Source organism: Microplitis demolitor, chromosome 8 (assembly GCF_026212275.2).
Source record: "Microplitis demolitor isolate Queensland-Clemson2020A chromosome 8, iyMicDemo2.1a, whole genome shotgun sequence".
Classification (NCBI taxonomy): Eukaryota; Metazoa; Arthropoda; class Insecta; order Hymenoptera; family Braconidae; genus Microplitis; species Microplitis demolitor.
In genome coordinates, this window is record NC_068552.1 from 2,555,827 (window position 1) to 2,568,952 (window position 13,126).

Sequence of the window (13,126 nt, forward strand, 5' to 3'; positions counted from 1 at the left end):
TTATTTTCGTAGATTTTATACATTATTGCGTTGTATAGTATCTGCTGATAGTTGATATAAAGTCTGTATATCATGTTATCGTTACAGAATAGTTTTGTAATTTTTGATATTAGTGTTGAAAAAAAAATTTCGCATTTTTTTAAAACTTAGAGTTTTTGCAAAATTCAAAAATTTTAATTTTTTTTTTAATTCCGTTTTAAAAATATATAATTTCATTTCATAATTATGGAATAGAGGAGGGGGTAAAGGGGCCCTAATATTGAAGAGGCCCATTTTACCTAGAAATCATTCGAGGCACTCAAAATTTTGAGGGACCTACTTTCCGCCTTTTCCCCTATTATGGGAAAGTGGGGCAAAATGGGCTGACATTTATATTACATATAAGCCCTTATTTTTTAACAGGCCGTTTGGCCCCCTTCTTCAACTTGTATTTTTTTTTTTGCACACCTCGAACGCGAAGCGAAGAGGTTGTGCTTTATAACGGACTTGTCAAGGTTATGCGATTTTTTCGCATTAAATTGTATATATTATTTTCATATCACACTTACATGGTATATAAAGCACATTAATCTGAAGAGGAAATACTAATTAATAAGACTGATACTTTCATTAAGTTGTTCAACACGTATTATAATAAAAAAAAGTTCAATAAAAAATATGTTTCGTGGACGTCAGTTAGTCTGTAGTCCAAAAAAAGTCTATGGCACAGATATCTAGTAAACGGCTTGACAAAATGACTTTATTTTTTTTTCAGTGTCTTCAGAATTATGCAAAGAAGGTCTTTTTCAAAAATCACTACTGTAGTCCTTCTCGTTTTTTTTATAATAAATCATTTTTGTTAAAACCGGCACCATGTAAACAAACACACACTGCAGCCATTTTTTATTTTATCGGGAATGTTTTTTTTTTATCATCGAACTTTGCTGATATTATAAGGTTCTACTTTACCATCAGATAATTTTTTTTATTACCAACTGTTATAGAGTTAACTAAATTTAAAAAAAAAAAGACGAATTTCTTTCTAGATGTTTATTAAAAAATTTTGTCATTAAAAATGAAAATTAATAATTTATATATTTTATTGTAACATGAACGTTCGAGGTGTCACTTTTAGATTTTCCAAACTTTCTTGTTCCGTACATATTATGTTTAAATAGAAATACCTGAGCCAATTAAAATAAATATAATTCTCATAGAAAAATCTATTTCTATCAAAGATAAATTTATTTCAGAATTAAAACATTGGATCAGAGCGAATGCGGGTAGAAATAGAATCCACTCTCTTGAAATTAATCAGTGGATATTCACTGCATTAATTGTCTCAAGTATATCATTAATTTAATTAGTGGTATACCTAAAACTAATTTGCAGTACTTGTCATCAATTTATTTTAAAAAAGCATATTTACTCTCGATTTATCACAATGCACAGTATTATCTACAATCAAAATTGTATACTCTTTTTTCCTTGTCATATTTCGTCAACCTTTCCTTGTCTATCTCATATATCACAGACAATGAAAAATATTCATTGATTCTGATGGTAGGATTATTGAATAAATCCAGTCTCTAATCGTCTTTGAAGCATAACTTTTTTAATCTCCTCGACAAAATATATAATTTAACTGCAGAAACTCCATATATAGTCTGTGTTATCGGAATTAACAGGAATCACATTGTTTGTATATTACTGACACTATCTTTTCGTGTGAATATACATATGAATATAATATAATACAATATAATATCACATGCACATAAATACATGTATAAGAATAACTTTGTTTCAGGTCACATTAATACCTCCCATAAATATCGTACTTTAATCTCGTAACAATTTTCTTTTGGTGACCATCCACGTGATACTAAATGTGGAACCAGAGTGTACACGAAGTTGGACAAGAGTTTCAGATTATACTTGTTTTAAATTAGATACAATGAAAACAACAAAAATGAAGCTATACAAACATACATAATTAATTATTTATCGTTTTTTTTTTTTTGCGACTATAAAATAATAATTTTTCTTCTCAGAGCTTCTACAATTCTTTACGTGTTGTACAAAAAAGGAATGTTTTCATTCTTAGCATAAATACAGTCATTTATAGTCAAAGCGTTTTTATAATTGAAATTTTGTCGTTCCTATTGTTAAATGCCATCAAGATAATTATTTTTAATTTAAAAGTTTTTAGTATAATATTTCGGATCTATACGACCCGCATGAAAAGATGTATATTTTTATTTTATGTACGAATATATTTAATTATATAAAACGGCAAAAATTTATGTATGTTTGAATATAATATTCATATAACTTGAAAGTATATTTTTTCTTATAACAGAAACTATAAAAGAAAATATATATTTTATTATAGAGCATTATATTTTCAAAATATAATTTCCCGGTTATAAATTCCAATATAATGAAATATAATCGAGACATATATTTTTAAGTATAGTAACTGCTATAAAAAAAAATAATTTTCATTATATTTTTCCAACATATCGCATTATATATTGGATAATATACTTAAAAATATATAATATAAATATTTTTTTAATCGGGAAAATGAACATTCAATTTATCAATTTAACTCAGGAAAGAAAATAAAGGTACAGATTAATAAAGAAAGAACGGATATCTCAGCACATATTGAGTAGGTCTGACCATATAGATGTTTACATGTAAGTGTGCGTTTCAATCAGGGGATGTCAATCTACAGCTCTGACTTAAAAAAACTGAATTAAGCTTTTTTAGGTTTACAATTTGATATAGGCTTGGAATAAACCTTTTAGACTTTAAATTTTATAAGTCGATAATATATATTAACTTATATGTTAACATTATAAAATGACTTATGTGTTTATAATATAATTTTCAATATATGGAGTTCATATAACTTGAATATATGCCAACATATAATATTATATATCATGTTTGTATACTTTGAAAATATATAATTATATAATTAAAACGGCAAAAAAATAGTTATTTTAGTATATATGACTTCTTATATAAATAATTCTATTGTATATATATATACTGTTTTAAAATAAATGATAAATTCAAATATTTTTTCTTTAATTCAAGTTTATAAATCGTATTTATTTTATATAGGAATTTAATGTTTTTGCCCGTACTATTCTTTATCTAGGCCAGAATCAGACTTATTTTCATATGATATTTAGTCTGTTTCAAATCGGGTTTAGACTAAAAACGAACTTTTTTATTATAATTAATGGTCTGTGTTCAATTGTTTTTAAGGACAAAAACAGACTTTATTTAATAAAATTTTTAGTCTGTTTTTAATCGCTTTTAGATCTAAAACAGGACTTTTTAAAAATATGAACAATAATAATAATCTAGACTTATAAATTTATTTTAATTTTTTTAATATTTGAAACGCCAATGCGCTTCCGTAAGAAGATGTCACAAGAATTTTGATTTTTTCTAATGCCAAAATATTTTCGATTGTATCCGGTAAATAAGAAAAATTTTTTTGACATTTCAAGAGTTATTTCATCACTTTTATTCAATGCTATAAATATTTAGTCAAGAGAACTAAAAATTAAGCCGCCAAAACTAAGACACTAAATAGACCTCTTGAAAATTTTTTATCGAGCTGATTTTTGGAGAGGCTTCTTAAAACATCATAAACCAACAAATTTTCATTAGAGACTCGAAAAAAAGAAATAGTCGGTTTTTTCGAGCTACCCAATTGTACAGCCTAAGGTTCTTTCGCTTATAAAAGCTATGTTTACTCTGTACCGATAAATAATTATTTATAGTCTCAAAAATCTGCCCTGACGGAATAAATTTCCACTTCAAATTTATTCTTGATTTCATTTCAGTACAAAAATCATACTTTGTACTCTTCAAAAAAAAACTTTATCTATAAAATAATCTTACTCATGGGAATGTATTGTCCTATACACAACTATCAGTATACAAAAAAAAAACCTTCTCTTTATCTGAATGCGATTACGCAATTATCGACAACAATGCATCATCTTGAACTATTCTGCTTACCTCCACGAACCTCGCAGACCAGAGTGAGGTTAGTTCCTTCTGCATGTGCCACCAACAGCTTGCTCATGTCACGTCGCTTCATGTCGTAGATTATTGGTTTTGACGGTGGCACTAAAACATTAAATTTCAAAAAAATTATTCAAATAAACAAACACAAAGATCCTCGAAACAAAAATAAATTTATACACATCCATCAGTATTTTACTTTTTATGCAGTGTTTTTTATTTCCCTAGTGTTTTTATTTTTCATTGTGTGTACATACTACAATGCAAATATTTCCATGGTGACGTTTTTCTTACAAAGTCATAGCCTTTTGAGTACAAAAGATATGTACACAGATAATCTCAAATAATAAAAATGAATTCCCTTTGAAAAAATGTATATAAATATACAAGTAAAGTAAAGAAATTGTTTTATACTCACTGAATATATTTTTGTCGATCTTATATGATTTAGATCTTATTACCTATTGTATTGGTTGATCTTCAATAGTAATATTGTATAAAAAATACTAGATGTTTTACATTGAATTCAAAGAACATGTACCAGTAAATTCGATAAATATAACGAGATGAATAAAAAATATGTTTTTCAAGTATTCGTCTCATGTATTTATATATTAAATTTACGGATATGTATATTTTTTTATATATATATGTTAGAGTACATGACATACATGGATATATTTATATATATATATATATATATATATATATATATATATATATATATATATATATATATATATATATATATATATTAATATAAAGCTAGTTTGAGCTTGCCACCTGTGCGACAAACTATATAGCATAGCATTTCTGTGTCAGACTGAAAGAGCAACTTACTGGTATATGATAGCAATAAATGTGTCTTGCATAAGTGTAAGAAGCTAAGAAGTAAAAAAGGGTACGCGAAGTTATATTATGGCTACTATATACACTCTAAGGAACGTATATGAAAGAGGTAGAAACTCATAAGTTTCCTCTTGATACCTCTGTGCAAAATGGTTTTCTACCACTAGCAGTTTCTTATCTTGTCAGAAATATCTGTGTATATACATAACAAGAGCGACGTAGAAACTAATGTGACATAGCAGTGTACACTCGAATAAACTTAAATGTAGAAAATAATTCATGAATGATTTTTCCATCGAAATAATATACCGTTCAATCGGTTGTGATATAAAATGTGACAAAATACGCATGATTTAATTCATGGAAATTTATTTTATTTTATTTTATGAAAAAACCATTTTTATATTGTTGAAGTTCTACAAAAATGGGATACGAAGTATTTTAAAAGTTGTGAGTTTTTCAATGGAACTAAGTCTGTGTCGGAGGGACTGAGCAAAGAACTATTTTTTTGGATTTTAGTTAAATAAGTATCAGTTGCAGTTATTTTCAATAAATCTGTAACCATTTTTTTATTAAAGTATAATAAATCTCTTCCGAATACTGACGGCGTTTTAGGGATGGGCGATGTGAGCAAAAAAAATTGACATGGGACTATCGATTTTAGAAATTTTTCACCATCGAACCATCGATGTTTTGACAAAAACATCGAAACATCGATTGTAGACATCAATGTTAAAAATGCGCGCGAAAATTTGAAAAAGTTATAATTACAACTAAATTTGACATAAAAATGACTTACGAGGTACATGTAAAATGATTTTATCATTTCCAGTCATTTGATATATTTATGTTCATAAAAATATTTGAAATAATTTATAAATATTAATTTATAGGTTTTCAATCATTGAAAGCTTTTAAAATCCTTCAAATAAAAATGCAACGAAACTTGAAGTTAGTCAATAGTCGAAACTTGCAAAAAAATGGGACACAATTCCTTATTGGTTGAAATTAAGGCTCGCTCGTAGCGCGCTATTTAAATTTCTAGTAGAAATTTATTTCGATTTTGATGGTTCATTATATTACATCGAACATCGATGTTCGACTTTAAAGAAAATCGACCAAAAAATCGATGTTTCCCGAAAAAAACATCAGTAGTCAAAACATCGATCAGAATAGCTTCCTAGAGCCTCAAAATATCAAGATCTTTCAGAAATTTTACATTCGCAAATCGGACCGAAACCAATAACTTCCTGAATTTTTGAAAATTTCCAATTTTCTTAGCGGGTAGTTAAAAATGTACCAACAACAATTATCTTAAAATTAAGCTTGCTGATTTTAAATACTCTTAATTATATACTTTCACACATATTGAACAAATTTATACGGTTTTCATTATTTTCAATAAAAATAATCTAAAAACTGTTTGACCTTATGGGCTATCCCGCAAAATAGTTTTCTTTCAATTCCTCAATTTTTTTGCAAAAAAATTATGTTCTATGTAATGTGCAATAAATTTCGAACGTAAACTCAGATTAAATTTATACAGAGTATCTGTGTTTAGTGGGACTTTATTATCCAAACATTAATTTGCTGTGAAGTCCATTAATTTATCTTCATTCTTACTTACACCAAAATCTTCTGAAGTACACAATTCAACTAAGAATAAAAATAACTTTAAACTAAATTACAACTTTTGGTTTAATTACAAATGGATTAGGTCATTTAAAAAACGACACCAAAATAACTGAGCATTACGTCGAAATGGGCTTGTATTTATCTAGAGTAAAATACTTCTACAGCTCTTAATCTTTAGTAATTAAAAATAATTAATTTATCCCAATGATCGTAAGCTGAAAATACCCACGTTTATCTATCCCATTGTATATTATTGGTGTAAATAATAAAAATACCATAATGCTGACGGATATTATACTATTTTTCTTGTTGTACGTTTCATTTGTTATTATAATAGCGTTTGAATTTTTATCTAGCTAGAAAAAGTGCCAGTTGTGATTTTAATAATAAAAAATTTGTTAGTTGGGAATAGTGTGTTTGCTCTGTTTGCAGATGGAATGTATAAGGCTTAGATATATATGTGTAGAGTAGAGTTATGTGCTTTCATATGTATTTATATACATGTATGTACATATGTTTGTGGATTCTAGAATCTGAAGCTGCATCATCTTATTTACCATTCATATTACGACCTATTCTAACTTCCACTTTTTGAGTTTATCTTATGTTATGTTTGTTCGTTTATTATATTTTCCATTTTAATATTTGCGTAAATAATAGAGTTTATAATAAAGAAAAAATCTGGATACCAGGCCAGCCTCAATTTCTCACTGTTTTCGAACTTAGGCGCAGTTTTTAAGTCTCTAATACTATGAAATTTTTGAAAACAATCAATTATTTTTTTTTTTATTTTATTAGAAAAAAACACTTTTTTGAAATTTCATATTGCGGAAAGTTAAAAAGAAAAGATAATCAATGCCATGAAGCTAAGGCTTCATTAATTACGAACGAATATTTTATAAAACTCCGATGTTTGGAATGTCGATAGTCGATAACAAATGAATAGAGATTAAAAAGAGATGGCTTAACTTTGTTCAATAATTATTTATGGAGATAAAATAATGAGATACCGTTGCTCGTTTATGAGAATTAACTTGCTGTGTTTAAATTTTCCGATTGGCCGTCGTTGGTTAAAAATAATTAATTTGTTTTTACAATAAAGATTTATCGATGGTTTTTTTTAAAGCTCCATTTCATGAAGCTTCATTGTTTTGTACTGATATTGATTGCCTATAAAACAAAACAAAGTTTAATGAAGTCATTATAAGCATTACATTCTATTTATACATTTGGAATTTGTTTTTCATTGAAAATGCCCAATCAAAATGGAACAATAATAAATGAAAAATTTTTAGTTATAATGGGTAAATTTTATTATCCCTGTTAGGTAGATTTTACTATCCCGATTAATTAATTTAACTATATTACAATAGAAAAAAATAAAATAAAATTTTTATTAGCTTTTAACTTTTTATTATTATTGCTATCATTTTGATTATTATTGTTATTTATTTCATCTGTATTGGTGTTGGTGTCGATTTTTGTTTTTTAAAAAATCACTTTGTTTCAACCGAGATTCGAACCCTGATCTCCCGCGCGCGAGTCCTTTCCTATGTCTAACGGCCCGATGTCTCCTTTGGACAAAAGATTCAGAACTTGTAATACATATTTGTATATACTATCCCCACTAACTTTTAATTTTATCTATACATAGTAGAATTTACTATACAGATAGTAAAAAAATATAATCGTGTTAGCAAAGAATACATTGCGTATAGTAATTTTTATTGTTTCGTATACACGGTCAAAAAATTATAGGAAGTATTCCTATGTATTATGGGAATGGTTCCCATAATAGTATAGGATTGGTTCCTATACATTATAGGAACCATCCCTATACCATTATGGGAACCATCCCTATACCATTATGGGAACCATTCCCATAATATTAAAAGAACAGTTCCTACTATACCATTATGGGAATCATTCCTATAATATAATGGGAACCGTTCCTATAATATTATAGGAATGGTTCCTATATTAGTATAGGAATGGTTCCTATAATAGTATAGGAATGGTTCCTATAATTATATAGGGATGGTTCCTATAACAGTATGAAAACAATTCCCACAATATAATAGGGATGGTTTCTATAATTTATAGAAATGGTTCCTATAATATTATAGGGATAGTTCCTATAATATATAGGAACTATTCCTATAATAGTATGGGTACAATTCTTATACCATTATGGGAACCATTCCCACAATACTATAAGAATTTTACCCATAATGGTGTAGGACCGATTCCTATGATATTATGGGAACTATTTCTATAATAGTATAAGAACTATTCCTACAATATTATAGGAATGGTTCTTATAATAGTATGGGAACGATTTCCATAATATTATAGGAATGGTTTCTATAATTGATAGGGATCGTTCCTATATATTATGGAAATGATTCCCATAATATTATAGGAAGCATTCCCATAAATGATAGGAACCATTTCTATGATTATAGGAACCATTCCCATAATATTATGGGTATCATTCCCATAATTATAAGAACTATTTCTATAATTATGGGTAACATTCCTATAATTATAGAAGCTGCTCCCGTAATTTATGGTCTTTATTCCTATACTGGTAGAGGACGAAATTTCACAAAGTTATAGGAACCATTCCCATAATTTTTTACCGTGTAGTAACAAATCCTATATTGTATTAGAAAATTTACTTTCTTAAATTTGTACTTATAGTAAAATTTACTATACAATTAGTAAAAAATATAATCGTGTTAGCAAAAAATACATTACGCATAGTAATTTTGAATATCTTATTATGTAATTATTACTAACTAGTAAATTTTACTATACGTTCAGTAATAATTACAATACAGAATCTATTTTTTCATATCCGTTAGGAAATTTTACAATATGATTGTAATTTTTACTATACTGTTTTCTCCGTGTAATAAAATTTTGTTGAATACTAATGAAATTTTATTTTTTATAATATTCTCATTGATTGCTTTGCAATCGAATTTATTGTTATACAATAAAATTCATGCTTATATATAATTAATATGTACTGTTTATCAATATGTACTGTTGTTATAGAAAAAATTCTAATACGCGTTTTTATTCCTGTCGAATAAATTTGTCTTCCAGTTTATTTTGAAATATTTTGTGGATCGAAGACTATAAGTGTATCTACGTTTGTAAACGTTTGTGTTTGAGATCAGAATTTTATCCGACAATCTCTTGAACAAATAGTTCGATATGAAAATATCTTACGGTTATGGAAAGTATTCATCCGGTTAAATTTGATAAGATGATACTGCGTTTGTTGACGTAATTTTTTCCGTATCATAAACCAAATTTATAATAAAAGTGTTCAATTATTATAACGAAAATGTTAAAAGGCAACTTTTAAAATAAACCCATTAATTGAATTTTTGAAATGATTACTCCCAAGTTTGTATTCGCACGTAAAATATTTTTTTTTCTATCTAATAAATTTTTTCAAGCGATATCAATCATAAAGCTTCATAGAGCGTTAAATTAAAAAAAAAAATAGGGAGTTTTTTAGTTTGATAGGATAAAACGTTATTTTTATCAAAATTTCAATAAAACTACTCGTCACTAAAACCATTTTTAAAATACATGAAATTAATTGGCGCTTTTCAAAGAATTTCATGGTCCACAAAAAAAATTATTAAAATAAATTGCTAAGTGCAAACTTTCAAAAAGTTTGACGTTTTTATCTTGTATTATCTAAATATTTGTTTTTGAAGTTAATAATTTTTATTTCGCAACCTTATTAATAAGATGGACTGCCGTCAAACATATTTAAAATAATATGACGGTGTGATACAACTAAATTATAGCCACTAGCTTAAAGGTTTTATCCATATGGTTCAAACAAAGTAGTATCGATAAACAATGGTCGTACAACGGAAAAAATACAATTTTAAAAATATTATTTTTAAAAATAAATATTCATAACTGTAGGATGTACGGTGACATGTGTACGGATAGAAAAACTATCTTCAAGAAAAAGTTTTTCTTCAAAATGTGATTCTTGTTTCAAAATTTTTAATTGTTTTAATTCAAGAAATAAGTCTTTGAACCAAAAAATTGAAATTCTCGGATAGAGAAAAAAAATTCTTCGTTTGAGAATTTTATCCTTTGATGAAGCCTTTATTATTTTGAAACAAAATTCTGACATATTTCGCTTAAGAATTTCTTGTTCTTGGATTAAGATAGACGAAATGTAGGTTTAAGACATTACCAACTTCTTTCGAGAATGGCGCAATTTTTAAATCTAGATATCAATTTACTCAGCTTGAAAAAAAAACTTTTTTTTTTATTTCAACAATAAGAAATTTTAAAGTGATTTTTTAGGACTACATTCATTTACTTCAGATATGTTAAAGTAGAAATTTATTTTAAAAAAAATTTTTTTTTTCATTACTTTAAAAACATCATCCATCAAGGAATTATTACTTGAACCAAAAATTTAAAGTTCTTAAAATAATAATACGACATTTTTAGTTGAAAACAAGTGGTCCTGCTTGAAGAATTCAATAGTATCGATTAAAGATAATATAGCTTTAGGTCAAGACACGAGAGTTTTCCATCAAAGATACAAAATCTTTAGAGCCAAGAAAATCTAAATCAAGATAAAAATTTCTTGAAGCAAGACAATTGGTTTTCTTCAGAAATAAATTCTTGGCTCAAGAAAATATTTCTTAAGTCAATATAAAATTTCTATCAGTGTGAAAGAACTATCTGAAGTATACTAATCAACTGGGTAGTATACAATGCATAACACATCAACTCCTGTCTTTTACTAAGTCCATTGACATACTCAGGACGTAACTAGTACAATCTTATTGTCACTTCGTTCGGAGTATAAACTTAACTACATTATTTGATGATGATCAAAATTGGAACGCCTTTTTACGGAGTACATTCATTGCTAAAGAAAATTTTTCTAAAATATAGAAAATTATAGAAGTTCATAGGAACTGCGAATGAGATTTTTTTTTGTGTACCGAAAGACTTATAATAGATAAAATAAAAAAATATTCCAAATAATCGAAGATAATAATGAAAAAAAATTATTATTCGAAGTTCAAATTAAGGTCTATACGTCAAATATTTATTTTCGACATATAACAAGATGTTTCGAACAATATTATAAATATTAACATATGTTAAAACATATTTACAAAGTCGAACCAACAGCTTGTCACCATATTTTTGAACAACATATTTTTTATACTGAATAACTTTGCTGTATGAACCATTCATTTTATTTTCCATGGTACTGTGGAATTTCAATATTCCAACGAAAAACAGTAGAGAGTAGCCCACGTACGTCCAATGTCGGATCTCGTTGAGCACAATACGTTTTGGCACGTGATGGTGCACACACATCGCTGTGCTCATACTCATGTCTGTCTATCTATCTATCGGGTCTGTTAAAATATGCCTTTTCTGGCAAGTATCGACGAGCACTTCCCACTGCTATTATTCATTCTTAACCAAAATCTACCGTATTGGCAACTATTGATCTTCTCAACTCGTAAAACTGAAAAGTGTTCTCACTTTATTTAATGTGCCTGAGGATCTCTTAACTACTTTTTTTTTTCTTTCACATTGAAAAGAGTAAAAAAATAAAAACAATCGTATCCATTAATTTGCTTACCTTTCCTCTATCTATTTTACTTCTACCGTAACTGAATTATTTTCTTTTAACAAAATTCGTACTTTAAAAATAAACTATGTTACTTTTTACAACGTGGCGCTAGAAAAAGTGCGAGTTGTGAATTCAATAGTGAAAAATTTGTTAGTCGGGTATTGCGTGTTTGCTGTGAAGGGTTTGCCTCATAAAAGATTCTGACGATAACGGGATTGAAGTCCACCTCCGTTTTCCGGGAGCCCGCTTTCGTGCTCTTTTAGGCATACACGCGCTTCATAACATGCCTATCACCCACCATAATACAATGATAGCGAAATATTGAGCATAAGTTCATTTACCCTAGGATCGATGATGAGATCAAAGATCCTTTTGTGTGGGAGTACCGAACCAACAGCCACCACGAGCTGATACCTCTCTTGGGCCAAACACTACTAGCATCTCAGGAAATACAGAGACTCTGGTCGTAGAGGGCTTGGAAATACCCCTCGTGGTACCAGTTCCTTGTACTGGTGGTCAGGTTGCTTCGAGATTAATGGCAACGCAACTTCTCCTCAATACCCTAAAAAGGGTTCCCTCCATTTATAATCACTAAGATTTCAGACATGCCATTGTCACAAACTTGCCCTCATCAGTCAGTGAGTGATTGACTAATCTTCGAGCTTTTTGGGCATCATGATCTCATAAAACAAATCAAGTTGGGTTTTGGCGTACTCGTGAATTATTTCTACACATCGAGTAATTCGCAGTATTATTAGTTCTAATTTTTTAATTGATTTTTTTTATAGACCTTGGCCTCCACCAGGAACATTCAAGGGACCTTGAACAATGTGTAATACAAGGGCTTGCATTGAGCTGGAACTCGGGTCTCGCCTGATCTCTTGTGTGATGTGCAACGTTGAAGAAACTGAACCAGATAATGACATGACCTTAGGGACAGGGTACTCACTAACGTAT

The 13,126-nt window shown here is 28.1% G+C and overlaps 1 protein-coding gene across 1 annotated transcript in view; it reads right to left on the reverse strand.

Moving 5' to 3' along the window:
* LOC103580770 (hemicentin-2) overlaps nt 1-13,126 on the reverse strand; it is a 167,709-nt gene that overhangs the window by 129,778 nt on the left and 24,805 nt on the right. The window contains exon 2 of the mRNA XM_014441311.1: nt 4,030-4,140. Within this exon, the coding sequence (XP_014296797.1) occupies nt 4,030-4,140 (111 nt within the window). The remainder of the gene's footprint in view (nt 1-4,029; nt 4,141-13,126) is intronic.